A 16,071-nucleotide genomic window follows, 5' to 3' on the forward strand; every position below is an offset into this window, starting at 1 on the left:
AGACTGTGGAACAGACTTCCTTTAGAACTAAGACAGATCAGTGATCTTCTGCCCTTTAGAAGAAGGTTAAAAACTCTGCTATTTCCTAAAGTTTAGCTGCTATACTGTTCTGTACTAGTTGCTTGTGCCTCTCTTCTGTCTGTCTTTTGCCGTTTACTGTGAGCTTTTCAGCACCAGGATGCCGTCAGGTGATAGAGCGCTTTATAAATGAAATAAATAAAATAAAATAAATAAATACTATTTGTGGAACAGGCTCGAGGAACGGCCGCCCGCTGGACAAGTTTTTGGTGTTCCACCACTGTAGAGAGCGATGTGTGCAGCTGTCTACCAACACCAGGTCCGTCAGTTGTCCTTGTGCCTGATTCCACTGAGGTGCTAGACATTCCTGCAAAGGACACATTTGCAGTCTTACATATGGTACAATAAAAATGCAAGATGCCATCATGCCTATTAGTTGCGTGAACACTCTGGCTGGGAGAGAGTGTTGGTTTTGAAACCTTATGACTAAGGCTTGAATGCTCTGTATCCTGGCTGTACTGGGATAAGCTAGAGCTGTATTGGTGTTTATTGTAGCCTCTAGGTATTGATGTGCATGAGAGGGCCGTAGATGTGACTTCTTGTGGTTTATTGTAAACCCCAAGTTGTACAATGTCTGAATTGTGTGGGATGTGTGTTGGATGTCTGCTCCAGGCAATAACCTGACTGAACAAATTGTCTCACCCACCTGTCTGTGGTGATTGAGTTCCAGACAGGTAGGAACTGTTGTAATCTCTCCCCAACAGGAGTGGAATGGTCTGGGGAGGGGAGGGAAGTCACTGCTTCGGAGTGGAGGCATTGCGGTTGTTGTTACCTCTGTCTCTAACTTTAGTGTTGTTAACTCTATATCCTCCTCTGCATTAACCTCTATTGGGCGAGGATTGGGTGGGCGTCTTGTAAGAAAAGGAGGCGTTATCTGTTTGAAACCCTTTGGAGGCGCCCCTGTAAGAGGAGCGAGGAAAGGACGCTCGGGGAGTTTGAGTTTGTAAGGCTCCCATGGATTTTGCTGTGTCCGTATCCTTTTTCATTTTCTCCAGTGCATTATCAACTGTAGGACCAAAAAGATGTTGCTGGTCAAAAGGTTGATTAAGGATACTGGTCTGTACCTCTGGTTTGAACCCAGAGATGCGCACCAGGCATGTCTACATAAAAGTACGCCTGTATTTATTGCTCTAGAGGCTGTGTCAGCAGTATCTAAAGCACAACGTATTGAGGTATTGGTAATGACCTTGCCTTCTTGTATTAAGTCTGAAGCCCTGGCCTTATACTTGTCAGGCAAATGTTGCATAAGTGTTTCTAGCTCATTGTAATGAGCTCGATCATATCTTGCTACCAGGGCTTGAGTGTTAGCAATTCTCCATACAATGGCTGCTTGTGAGATGGTGCGTTTTCCTGAAGCATCTAAAAGTTTAGACTACTTATCAGGGGGTGAAGCATCCCCTGTTGTCTGCGAGTTAGCTCTTTTCCTAGCGTGTGAGACTACTAATAAGTCTAATGGCAATTGGCCTTTGATGTATGCTTGGTCAGTTGGAGCTGCTTTATACTTCTTTTCTAAACTGGGATTAAATGCTATGGCTCTGACAAGGTCTTTGAAATCCCTTGGTGCGTGTTTTACCACTCCCTTAAACATTGGTAATGTGGTTGTGGTTTTATGTGATGGTAGTAATGTATCTATAAGGAAGTCTTCCTCTACTGGATCGTGTGTAAATCTACCCCATGACAGGTGTTTGCCCTATGAATGAGTTGCGTAAACCTTATAGTGTCACCTGGAGCAGATGACCTAGAAGGGTACATCAGCTTGTGGTAGATCTGGGGCATCTGGCGCGTTATAATCTTCCCAGGGATCATCTGATGGGCCAGAAATATTGTCTGGGTCATTGTGTCATCTATGGGGTGCTCACTTTCTACGCCCTCTGAATAATTATCCTCACCCTCATCATCCTCTGCTGGTGCAGGGCTGTGCGTGATGAGATGGTGAGTGTGCAGGTGAAATGTCCAGTGGTATCTCTAGCAGTGGTGAAGGAATTCTTATGGGGGAAGTTTGAGCATGCTTTTTGAGAGGAACTGGAGGTGTTTTGGGAGGGTCCAGCTTCTTTTCAGGCACTGTAATTATATGTCCAGTTTTTGGATGACTAAGAAGAGTCTTTTGTTTTGGATCTGGGCGGAAAAGCTCTTCTATGGAACTATCCTTTTTCGGCACAGACTTGTCTTGTTTGGAGCAGAGTTGCTTAGAAGGTCTTGCAGTGTCTATTACTGTCTTTGGAGTAGATTTTGGCTTCAGTTCTGAAGACTTGTGGTCAGAATCTTTCTTGGTGATATGTCTTTTATTCGGATCAGATGTTTTCGAATCCGGAATTATTGGTTCCGACTCACGTTTTGGGTCAACAATTTTAGGTGCCGAAGTGTGTTACGGTCCCAAAGTGGACTTTGGGTCGACTTGTTTCTGTACCGGAGTTGGCTTCGGTTTGACGGTTTTGGGAACTGTTTTCGGTGCCAAGCTTGTTTTCGGCTCGACCGGTTTCGGTACCGAGGGTTGTCTCGGTGCCGGAGTTAGTTTCGGTTTAAGGACCTTCTGCTTGTTGGGACCGGCAGGCTGACTCGAGCCCGAGTCGCCTAGAGGCTTTCTAGGATTCTTCTTTGCCGATCCGGAAGGCGGGCGTCTGAAGGTTTTGGTCGGTGTGCACCTGGACCCTAAGATGGAGGTGGAACCGAAGCCTGCCCGGTATGGGGGTGAGAACAGGGTCGATGCTTGTACTAACGACCCGTTGACCAGCTGGAAGAAGATAGTCATCTTCTGATTGTCCTTCGGCTCCGGAAGCTGAATACTCTGCTTCAGAAACGACGTTGTCCTGCTGTTGTTCTTCGGACTTTAGATCGATTGGAGCCTCGTCTATGATGAGATCTGGTGTCGATGAAGAGGACTGTGCCATGACTCATCGAGCTCGACGGACTCTGATAGTTTTCTTGAACTGGAACGAAGTGCAGGCCTGGCAATCTCGACTCTCGTGCTCTGGGGACGAGCACAGATTGCACACCTCATGTAGATCAGTGTGGGGCAATTTGTGTCCACACTGAGGGCACTTCTTGAAGGGTGTTCTTTCCATGAGCCAAAGGCTCAATGGCGCAGTTGGGCCCGACGGCCCCAACGAACGCTGGAATCGAGAAGTGCAAACCTTTCTTCGATGCGAGTAACAGGAAATCCCAATTGAAGACGATACCGATGGTATGATGGAGGACTGGCAGTCGAAAGGAGATCGGTAACAGGACCGAACGATAAACACATCCGAGCCCGATGGCGGAAAAAAACTATCTGAAGACGGAGTCGATGCCCATGCGCACTACGCTCTACAGGAGTCATCATCTACCAAACTAAGTCTCTTCCAACACAAGTGTATTCATCTCGGTCCACCACCAGATGGCGATCTATCCACTCGTGTTGATCTGCAGCCCATATGCCTCGAACACAAAGTTTACAGGGATATTATGGTAAGGCTCAGATTTCACTCATACAAATCTATTGAAATTCAGCATCTATAGTTACCTGAGTGAACTATTATTTACGTCCCTGCAATGCACTGCTTATGACCTCACATCACTCACGACGTGGTCAGTGACAACACTGATGCCATCATTGATGACATCTCAAGTGATATCCACAGAACCAATCACACACCCATTCACACCCACATAAAACAGCTCATACACACTCATACTCATTCACAGACCCATGACTGACACACACTCACTAATACAGCCACTCACACAGCCATTCACTGACCCATACAGATACTCATACACCCACAACTGCTCACACACCCACTCTCAGACCCATACAGCCACTCTCACACCCATACAACCACTAACATTCTCACATACCCACTCAAACATCAATACAGCCGCTCACACACCCATTCACTCATCCACAAAGCCACTTACATACCCATTCACACATCAATCCAATCACTCACGCGCCCACTCACTTATTTATACAGCCACTCTCGCAAATACTTACTATGCAAAACAGCCACTCACACACCCAACCATTTACCCATGCACCCAAACAGCAATTCACCCATACATCCACTTACACATCCAGTCACTTACCGAAACAGCCACCTAGTCACCCATACATCCACTCACACTCACATTCATTCACCCACAAAGTCAACACTGTCACTGATACAGCCACTCACACACCCACTTATTCACCAATACAGTCACTCACACACTCATGCAGCCACTCAGGACACCCATTCCTACACTGATAAGACAGTCACAGTGCCACTCAGAGGATATATATTCAAAACAGTATCACTCAGCAGTACAAAAAGAATAGTAATTTAACTTATGCAGTACTTGGTATATATCTTTCTTTTTCAGAAACGTTTACGAAACACACATTGGATGTTGTCATCACCGATGTCACTAACCATGTAATATATGAGGTCGTAGGCAGTGCATTGAGGGCATAAGTTAAAGTTAACTCAGTTAACTATAACTGCGGAATCTTAATGGTTTTGTTCGAGTGAAATCTGAGCCTAACTAACGTCCCTGTAACCTTTTTCCCCAGTAAAAAATAAATTAATAAGTAAGATTGACGAATAATGACGAAGGCTTACGCCAAAACGCGTTTGTGCTTTCCTTTTTCCCCACATTAAATCATCACCGTGATAGTTTATGAGTGCTGCTTCTTTTCTTGTGAACTAAGAAAGACTTTGAGCGTTATATATATATATATATATGTTCGCTTCTGTTGTACCCTTCCAGACAACGGGGCACTCCCAGGTGGGTGCCGAGAACACGGTGGTGCTCTGTGTAATATTACCGCTCAGAGGATCCCCTCTCCCAGCCGGGAAAGAAGCACGGCACTCACGGGGTGATCGTCAGTAGTTCTTTATTCACAACGCTTGCACAGACGCGTTTCGGGAAACTCCCTTCCTCAGTGTGTTCACAAGATGTGAACCGAGGAAGCATGTATTTACACAGTTCTACCAGATAGGAAGTAACAACATTGAGGTAAGGCTAGTCACCGCCATAATTTGGTGAGCGCCATCTTAGAATGTGTAAATGTCACTATTTTATCCATAAAAACAGCGTCAAAATGTCATCATTATACATTCATTTTAATAATATATGGTGTATATCAAAAACATCTGATATGTTAAAACATACATAAAACATGGTATCATTATAACCAAATTTTCATATTGCACATTCATTGAAAATGATCTTGCTGTGGATCGGCTTTTGGCGGTTCCGTGTACTGGAGCCGCCATGTAACCTTTAAAAATAGGCCGTGTATCTACATATCTTAGGAGAAGAACTGGCAGTGCACCTAGGAAATTAGGCCATCATTTCTAATTTAAAAGTTAAAAACCAGATGTCTGAGAGACAATAATAACTAATTATGGAGTACCTAATATATGCCGTTACACAGCCTTATTTTTAGAGTTTCATGGCGACCCCAGTACACGGAACCGCCAAAAGCCGATCCATGGCAAGATCATTTTCAATGAATGTGCAATATGAAAATTTGGTTATAATGATACCATGTTTTATGTATGTTTTAACAAATCAGATGTTTTTAATATACACAATATATTATTGAAATGAATGTATAATGATGACATTTTGACACTGTTTCTATGGATGAAATAGTGACATTTACACATTCTAAGATGGAGCTCACCAAATTATGGCGGTGACTAGCCCTACCTCGATGTTGTTACTTCCCATCTGGTAGAACTGTGTAAATACATGCTTCCTCGGTTCACATCTTGTGAACACACTGAGGAAGGGAGTTTCCCGAAACGCATCTGTGCAAGCGTTGTGAATAAAGAACTACTGACGATCACCCCGTGAGTGCCGTGCTTCTCTCCCGGCTTGGAGAGGGGATCCTCTGAGCGGTAATAATAAAAAAAAAAAATATATATATATATATACACACACATATATATATATATATATATACATACATACATATATATATATATATATATATATATATATATACACACACACACACACACACACACACACACACACACACATATATATACAATTATTACACAGTGCTGGTCACCGCTATGCAGTTACAGTTAGATCTGATTTTCCAAAGGAAAGACATGTTTTCTTTCTTCGGTATCTTCGGTCTAGTTGGGCAAATATGCACGAAACTCAGGATGATAGGGTGTTAGAAAAAAGGTCACAGATATAAAGCACTTAAAACAGGACTGCCAGTTATTGATAGTCCACAGCTCTAGTTTTCAAGTGCAACAAGACTCAGTAGCCCTCCCAGTGACCTCTTGTCAATCAACATGGTGGTTCTTTGTAGGCCTGCAGTTTTTCTAGTTTACTGTTTGGTTATAGTTGTGCTTTACAAATAAAGAAATACAAGGCTGCACTGGTGCCATTCTATTGACTCCACACACCTGTGTCTCAGGGACCTATCCATAAAGTTAAAGCTATCTCAATGGCATACTACATTGTAGTAACTTTACACTGGGATTTTGTGAATATCCCAAAGTGTAGGGCTAAATGTCTCCAACACTGAGCTCAGTGGGGTGGAGCCAAATTGTGCAAAGTTACTACTGTCAAAAAGACTCAGTAGCAAGTCAGTAGTAAGTCTAGCACCAGACCGCCACCACGGATACTACAATGGAATCCCATTGAAAAGTATGGACTTAGGGAGTTAAAACCCCTTAGGAAATAAGATTAAATTATATTTAATGATTAAAAAAGTTAAATATATAAATATATATAATGTTATGCTACAAATAATGAATTGTGTCAAAATAAAAAAGCTTTATTAAATAAAAAATCTTATACTAAATTAGTCTAATCTTGTTTTAATTTTAACATATTTAATGACATCAGCATACATATATTACTACACAGATCAGTCCCTAATTAAATGGATTCCACTTCTAGTATTTGGAGACTCCTAACAGTAAGTAATGCATGCATAAATAACTCCGCTGCAATGAATAATATATTCCAACGAAGTAGGAAGCACAGCTGTTTACTGATCCGCCATCACAAGGTCAGCACATAGTACAATTCTGCCACGCCTCGCCTTGTACACAGCACCCACCAGATATGACTTACACAAGTTCAAAAGCTTGTTTATTATTTGAAATATTACAGACGAAAACTATTGACAAACCTCTAGGCCCATCAAGAGCGGGAAAAAACGAAAGCCGTCCTTACTCCCCAGCTTCACCCAGTCCGGACTGACCTTTGGTCTCTGATCTGAAACGTTCTTTTCACTTTCAAATGCACATAAACGCGCACCTACACCTGTCTGGGGTCACTTCCGCTGGGTATCTGATGAGTGTCCCATCAGATGGGCAGGACAGTACAACAATACAGGTATAGAGTCTGATAAAAAGAGGCCTACAGGGTTCAGTAGCCAGCAACCTCCCCGCCCCCTTCCAGGACTTCACTATTTGGAGTACATTATCGGTTCACAGGAAGGGATGATTGCACCATAAAAATGCACTTGGCTGCACGTATGGAGGTTTGTTTTGTTGTGCTTTAAAAAAAAAAAAAAAGTAGTCACCCAAAGCGGTTTTCCACTGAACATGCACAAGGAAATATTCAAGCACAAAAAATGTACTTTTGAAAAGTTAAACATGATCAGGGTTGGGTCCAACAACATGCTGCAAAACTCCCAATATTTCAACTGCTTTGAAATACCTAAGAACCCGTCAGACAACAGCTTGTGACGTTATTTGCGGCAAACGCTGTTGTAGCATCAGAAAGTCCTCCCCATCTGGGCGCGCTTGCAGATCTGAGGTCAGTCAGTGATTGACAAGGGGTGGGGAGGTCTATTACGGATTATAGAAACATTCAGCACGTCTGACGAACACCAGGTGGCCACAGGAGGCACCAGAGCACACACTGTGACTCCTGGGTAAAGCGCGCAGTGACAAGCAGGACATGCAGTGAGTGCTGCGACCACGCACACTAACCGGACGGGTCACTTGACGCTCTTGGACAGTCCAGGGCTCCAGGACACCTTGGAAGCTGCACCTCCTGCGCCAGATGAAGGCCTCGAGCTGCTACTTGGAACCGTGAGCTCTTACTACGAAGACAGTGCTTAATTTGAGCCAGTGTCTGCCGGCACTCGTTTTTGGGGACCAGCACAGGCTTCTGCTTATCAGACTGATCAAGAGAAAAAAAAGGAGAAAGGAGGAGCAAGTAAAGTATAGGAAACCCTTGACAACGAGAGAAAGAAGAGATGAAAAAGCACATCAGAGAGTGGTAAAAAGAGAAATGAGCGCACGGCGGTGGGGGAGAAATAGAGGCTTCTGAGACAAACTCCGGACTCTGGCCCCTGGCGGTTCTTTTGCAAATAAAGCACGCCAACTTGAAGAACTGCTGCCAAGATTAGCTGCATGAAATGCGCGTATCCAAGCAGAAAGGTGCTCAGCAGGCCTTTGGCGCATGATGGTCGGGGACGGGCGCTCCCAGGGACTTCTCGTCCTGCACCATTGGAATAGGCAACTACATTTTTAAAAAAAATGTACTTGCATCATAAAACGCTCCCATTTTGCCTTCCAACATTAAAAAGAATCAGCCTTTATACACAGATATTCATAAAGGTGCACATGATTTGCAGGGTTAAACAAGCATTGGCTGTGTGTCAGTAAAAGTAAAGCCGCACGGCCGCGAAATGAAAAAAGAAAAAAAAAGCGAGTGGTGCGCACGCACGTCACCGCAAGTGCTACCTTGCAGGCCACCAGCTTGCCATTGCGCGAATGCGCGCGTGCTCTGCGTGTGATAGCAAGCTGGCTGCCGGGAAAGTAGCACTTTTTAAAGCAGCTACTAAATGTCTCGGCCAGTCCTGCGCATGCGCTGGATCAGGCCGAGACGTAAAAATTGCTCCTGCATGCAGGGAGGAGCATTTTTTGCTGCTCCCTACATGCGGGAGTAACTCTAACTCCCGCTGGAGTTGGGAAGCTAGCTGGGGCATTGAAGCTCCCCCAGCGGCCCTCCCAGAACCAGACACTGGATATCCTGGATGCAACCAGAGCACCCACCATTGACTGGTCAAGCCCCGGGAAAAGGGGTCAAAACTGGCCTGGATACGTGGGCCCACTCCATTGTTAATTGGCCAGGTCTCGATGGATGGGGTCCGAGGGCCAAATTGGCCTTGGGAGGGGGCTGCATGCTGCTCCTCCCATTTAGAATAAGGCTGGGCCCCAGGGGCCAGAATCAGCCTGGAGAGGGGGCTGCGTGCCCCCTCCCCATTTACTATATGAATGGACCCAGAGAGGTCCGGTCCCCGGGAACAAAATCGGCCAGGGGAGGGGAGCCTGCTCTCTTATTTGTAATTGCCCAGAGCAGAGTGAATGGGGTCCCAGGGGCGGCTAGAGGCCAAGGGAGGGGGGTTGCGTGCGCCCCTCCCAATTAAAAAAAGTACAGTGCCTTGGGATTGGGCCTGAGTGCCACCCTCTCATCTAGAAAAAGGCTGGGCCCTGGGGGATAGGGATGGGGCTACAGAGGCCGAAATTGGTCCTGGAGGGGGGATACATGTCCACCTTCCCCATCTACTATATGGATGTGCTACTGGGAATGGGATCCCCGGGACTGTAATTTGCCTGGGGAGTTGGGCTGCGTGCCCCCCCCCTACCTGGCTGCCTGAATGTGGGGGCCCTGCAGCTAACCCCTGCGGATTACGGCATAAGGTCATGGGTGACGGGTGTTGGATGCCTGCAAGGGGAGGGGGTGGGATGTTGGCCACAGGGACTGGCTACATGCCAGGCCCTACAGCAGACCCCCTGCAGCGCACGGCTGAAGGCTGTGCACGGTTGGGTACCTGGAGATATGGCCTTTTAGCTGTGTGCGGCCTGTTGGATTAACTCAAGGCAATTAAATAGACCTTTACTTTATTGAACTCCATTGATAAAAAACAAAGGTTACAGGGACCTTATAGTCCATAAATAGAATTAAAAAAACCTTAGAATTTCACTAAAAAAACAAAGATTACAGGCATGAGTATAGTTACCTTAGGGCACAAGTTATAGTTTCCCGACATAACTAACTAGAACTGCTGAATTTCTATGGATTTGTGCATGTTAAATCTGAACCCAACTAGAAAATCCTTGTAACCTTTGTTTTTATCAATGAGAACAAAAATGCTCATGGGAGTTGGGGGAAGTTAGTGTAATATTACTTGACATGTTCAGTAACAACAAGGTTTTACACTCAAAGAACCACAGAAATGCAGTAGTTCTACTATGGTTGGAGTTATCTCAAGTAAATATAACTTGTGCCCTAGGTTAACTATAACTTGCATCGCTGCCACATCAAAAATGTTCTTGTAAATGTTGCAGTGATATCAATGATGTCTTATAAGATGTCATGAGTGATGTAATATGTAGGGCAATGAGCAGTGCATGGCGAGAGTGCGAGTTACAGTTACCTTACGGCACGAGTTACAGTTACTTGTGACAACTATAAATAAAGTTGGTGCATTGGTGTGGGTTTTTTTTTAACTTTAAAATGTTATGTTGTTACTAAACATTTCACCCAACTCAAACAATAGTTTAACCTTTCTTTTTTTAGTGAATTTCTAGGGTTCGTCTCACCTTAAGTAATATTTTACCATACGTAAAGCTATCCCCAAGCCGCACACGGCCAAAGGCCGTGCACTCCTGGACGTTGGCCGGAGTTGCCATGCGTGGCGGTACATTGGCCACAGGACCTGGCTTGTGGCCAGGCTCCGCTTCTAAACACCCAGCAAGCAGATGACTATTACACTGCGATGTTAGCTAAGTCCTGTGGCCAATTCCGAGCAGGCTGCCATGCTGTGGAGGGTCGGCCAAAGTGCCTGGCTAATCTCACAGAGGCAGCCTATCCAATGCATGAGTGTTGGTTGGGTAACAGAAGTCAGCTTCCAAGCAGCTGGAGCATTTTAAACCTCCCGCCGTCTGGAAGCAGATTTCCTGATTGCTCCTGTTTGGAAGGAGATTAAAAAATGCTCCCGCCCGGCAGGAGCAAACATTTTTCCCTGCCCACGCTGGTGAGCTAACGGAAAAAACTCTGTCCTGGGGGTGGGCTCCCTGGGACACAGTCACGGAGCTGGCCCTTCGGGCTGGAGACCCTGGGGCCTTTAAAGACTCAAGGAGAGGCGACCATGCAGCCCAGCTGCCCTTTTAATCAGTGGGTTGACCCTGGGAGAGGTGGTCGCAAAGCCCTCTTTTCAAGGCACAGAAAGGGTAGACATGAGCCCCCCTCTACATTTGGGCCCAGAGGATAAGGTCCCCGGGGCCTAATTGGGTTCTAGGAGGTGGGCCGCACACCCCTTTCCTGTCATCTTAATACTCAGCCTCTTGAGATGGGGTACCTGGGGCCTTTATAGGCTCAGGGAGGGGGACCACATGGACTACCCCCTTCTAATACATTTTGGCCCCAGGGATTCGTACCGGGGACTAATTAGGTTCGGGAAGGAGGCAGACCACCCCTTCTTTACCTGGGGTTTTGGGTCTCTGGGTCTCTCAGTGCTGGAGGGGGTAGCGTAAGTGTCCCTCTCCCCCCAATAAAAAAACATGTGGGGGATGTTGATAAAACAAGCGAAGAGCCTGCACTTGCTTTTTTTTTCTTTGCCTCAGATTTGCGGATCCTCAAAAATCTTAACGAAAAAAACTTTTTGGGCCACTGGCAGGCCTAGCGGGTCAGGATATCTGCACCCTGCTCCCTCTGTCTTTTTTCTTAGCTTTTTTTCTTAAGACTCAGGACTGAGGCCTGAGTTGTAATATGGCTGTTACCACTTCTTGGTTAATGTGGTGGCAGCCAATCTCAGCATGTGACCCGTCGGCCCCACAGATCCTCCGTGGTGTGATGTCTACACATTTTTTAAACCTTAATTTTCCAAAACTACTGAATAGATTTATACCAAAACATAAAAAGTCCACCTTCAGGACCAGACCTAGCTTTCTGTCAATTTGATTGTAAATCCGTTCAACGGTTTGGGCTGTAGCTGTATATAAAGTTCCTAAGGAAAAATGAAAGGGGAAAATATGTTTTGTGATCACCCCTCACCCTTTATCTCAGCCCCCGCTTGACAGACCACCCCAAAACCTTCCTTGCACAAACCAGTCAAAAAGTAGCACATTTTGGAACATTTTGTGGAGATTTGCCAAACGCTGTTGAACTTCTTAGCTACACAAAAATGGAAAAACAATCCTAACTATAACTACACAGTGTATACTGCGCTGGAGAGAGGGAGAGTGTGTGTGTGTGTGTGTAAATACATATATACACACACACACACACATTTAGCAGCATTATAAACAATTAAACCCTCAATGAGGTCAAGTTTTCTTTTAGGTTTTGGTGCCTGACAAAGCACTGAAAGTGGACTGAATTTGCACTTACAATCAAAATACTCACAACAGTGATGTATACTCCTTTCTACAAAATGTTTCAGGAACAACGTATTCAATGCAATAGGTAGGTTTTATTCTTGAGCAAAATAAGCTTCAATGTTATTCCTTGCAGTATTTGTTTCTAAGATTACTATCCCTCAGACACAAAGAAATATTTGCACACCACACTAACCTGAGAACATGTTCTTCAAATACAATAGTCGTGGTGGTTCCGAATTTAGCAGGTTCAGTGTGCCTTCCACATTCAATGGTTTAATCTGTGAAGATCAAAGAGGTCAAGAAGATGTTTTCTGTGGTGCACATTTGAAAGGTAATTATTCAATACAATATAGAAAATTTCTGAGGTACTCACCCGCCTGAGGCCAATGGTCTGAACCCATTCCATGCTGTAAACATCAAAGACGTCAATGCCATACTCAGTGTACAATGTCACATGAGAGGAAGTGCAACCTGATATGAACAAAATTACACTAGGTCAAAATGTATATTGCAACTTCAAAACACAAACAATTAAGTATAGTATTTCATCAATGGTTGCTTTAGATAAGCCTGCCTTCAAATGATTGATTACTTTATAAGCAAATGTAGTTTATGTTTTAAAACCCAGCAAGTTAATATATTAATAAGCCATTCTTTGATTCTTTCGACAATTGGAGGGGCAGATATTAGTAAAGACAAAATTCTGTTCAAGAAAGTAGTTTGTGCTGTACGATTTGTGGAGCGTAGATGAACAGTAAACAGAAACAAATCATAACCTGGAATCAAATGCAACCGTGCACATCGGTAGTCTGATTGGATTAATAGGTTAGCACATGTCTTTCATTGACCTTGCCCTGTAACAATGTGTGCTAGTATCAAAGATCCACTTTTAGACAATTACTATTGTTGTAGTAGTAGAGTTACCATCTCCAAGGATTTGATAAACTTCAGGTGGTTTAATAAGATCACATGCTACTCGTTCATCACCATCTTGTACAGGTGCTCAGCATATCGTCTATGCTAAAACGATTAATATACGGCATATACAGTACTCTCTACATGGCAACTGCCTCTGTATGGGAAATCCACAATGGTCACAGAGCACTGGAAGCAATAAACACTGCATGCTGGAAGGTGGTGCTACAGAAACATTGAAGACTTTCATATTAATGGTAAATTATTGTGTATCAGGAAGACTTTTGTTTACTTTTGGGGTCTTGCAGGGTCAGCCCCTAAATTATAACATGCTACTCCTGGCAGCCAGTGATACTAGACATTCATTCCCATGAATCCTGTAGTTTTTAAGGTACATATCACCCTGTTCACACTGTCTTAACAATTTTTGAAGTCGCAAGAGAAAGAAAGGCACTGACGTCCGGATACAGGGTTTGGTGCTTATGTGTTGCTCTAATTTGTCAGTTTCACAGCTGCACAAAGTCAGATGGTGCCTCCTACTGGCATGGTGGAGCATCACTAAGAAAATTATCTCAATCTAGTCTGGCGCTAGGGGATATTCTTAAGGGGAAGAATCTGCAGGTTTAAGTATCCATCAGAAAATCTTTGATCATTACCAACACCTTACTTAAAGGCATATCAATCGTTATACAACCATGGCAAAAATTGAAGCTTTTTTCAGTCCAACTTATGGACAAAATGGCTCTTTACATAACAGCCAAGACACTGTTTAAAGAAATCAGTCATGAAAACAGCAAATTTGGGAAACTGGTCACAAGTTGCTTTGCCGGCTGTACTTAAGAAAAGTCTACTTTTATAGAGAAGAGAAGTTGAATTACATAAGCATATCAAAATAGAATACTTAAAAAAGGGCAGATAGTGCTTCTGATACTTTAAATGTTGCATTATGTACTATTTTAACTACCTTTTGAGTGCTCAAAACAAGGCCCAGGGCAGTCCAATCCCTAGAGTACAAACTAGGTATTGAAAAATGTAAAATAAGCAACATTTTTGGTAGAACACATTTTAAACTTTCTTATGAGGTTATCACTAAGGGGAATTATGGTATATGGGCACAGTGGAAAAACAGAAGACTGAGCCCTAAAGTAATATACAATAATATTGCTACACTCATGTCTGCTCTTTTTCTTTAGTAAAGCAGTCAGATGTATGAAGTCCAACTTTATAGAAATATTAACTCTCCATGTTTGTAGATTATTTAACTCACCTCGAAAAGGTGGTCAGCCATGGGATAGTGTAACAGGTTCTGAGAGGTCATAATGTGACAAACATTTAAAAACAATACAGATCAAGAGATGGCACAACCCAAAGAGGTAAAGAGTTTGCGGCAATACATTTATAACAATTTCTGCTATGTCTGTATCAATATAATTTGAGATTTTGCCCCAAAAATTAAAAAAAAACACATAATTTCATTGTTTCAAACAGTGTAGGCTGCTGATTCCATCATGAATGAAAATGTCACTTCATGTAGCATGTGAGAAAGTGCCATCTTTCTTACCTTGGTATGCCCCCCCTTTTTTCTGAACTGATCTGCTTTGACTGAATGTGCCCTGGGTCCTGACAACCAGGTACCCAGGGCCTGTGTTCCTTCCCTAAAACTGTGCTGAAACTAAAAACCCAATTGGCTTTTCTGGCCACCTGTCAGCCCCTAGTAAATGGTACCCTAGGTACCCAGGGCATGGTGACCAGAGAAGACCCCTGAGGGCTGCAGAACTTATTGTGCCACCCTCAGGGGCCCTGTACCCTGGCACCCACACACTGCCTTTGCAGGCTGAGTGCCTAAGTACAGAACTAAACCAAGAGTCGACATGGCACACATCCCTGTGTGCCATGCCCACAGAACCCACTGCCCTGGCATACTTCAGTCCCCCTTCTAGCTGGGTGCCCTATGCCAGAGGTGTGGGCACAGGTGCATGAGCCCTGTGCCCTTACAGTACCCAGGGCCATTCCTGGGCACTGTAAGTGCAGTGATGCCATTAAGAGTATATGGTGCTGGGAGGTTGTCATTACGAACTCCACTGCACCATAATGGCTACACTAAAGACTGACAAGTTTGGTACCAAACTTATCAGCACATTAAACCCGCAATGATGCCAGTGTGGGATTTAATGTAAAATGCACCAGCTAGGCTCCTGCCCTCCTCCCACAGGAGAGGAGCAGACTAGGGGGTGTACTCATTGGTCCCTTTCCTTGCCCTACCTGTAACGCCCCTAAATTCAGTATGTAGGAGCTCCCGAAACCTTCCTTCCTCAGATCCCGATACGAAAAGAAGAAAGAAGATCAAGAAGAAGAAGACCCACCGTGCAGCTGCTAACAACAGGATGACAACAACGGACTGTCGATCCTTGAACCTGCTCCTGCCTAATACCGGCGACTCCTGCGGACAGCAACCTTGGGACACCTAGAGGACCTGCTTGCCTTGACCCTCTTAAAGACTGGGACTCCCATCAGCAGAGGTTCTGCTGCAACAACCCACCTGGTGCCAACCAGGAAGCTCCGGACCAGCCCACTCTGCACCCGCAGAGCCCAGGCCGGGCCATAGGGAACCAAGACCACGAGGATGTCCCCCCGGGACTGGGACCCAAAGTCCAGTGCCCAAAGACCCTTCCCGATGAACCAGCCGACGCCTGCAGACTAAGAACCAGGGGCAACCCCAACCGCGACCAGCCGAGGGTAAGCTTTT

General features: G+C 44.7%; 1 protein-coding gene across 1 annotated transcript in view; it reads right to left on the reverse strand.

The window, feature by feature from the left end:
- CDC42BPB (CDC42 binding protein kinase beta) overlaps positions 1 to 16,071 on the reverse strand; it is a 900,025-nt gene that overhangs the window by 124,994 nt on the left and 758,960 nt on the right. The window contains exons 31-32 of the mRNA XM_086937841.1: positions 12,784 to 12,881; positions 12,604 to 12,688 (exon numbers count right to left, since the gene is read on the reverse strand). Of these exons, the coding sequence (XP_086793967.1) occupies positions 12,604 to 12,688; positions 12,784 to 12,881 (183 nt within the window). The remainder of the gene's footprint in view (positions 1 to 12,603; positions 12,689 to 12,783; positions 12,882 to 16,071) is intronic.

This window comes from Lissotriton vulgaris, chromosome 9 (genome assembly GCF_964263255.1).
Source record: "Lissotriton vulgaris chromosome 9, aLisVul1.2, whole genome shotgun sequence".
NCBI lineage: Eukaryota > Metazoa > Chordata > Amphibia > Caudata > Salamandridae > Lissotriton > Lissotriton vulgaris.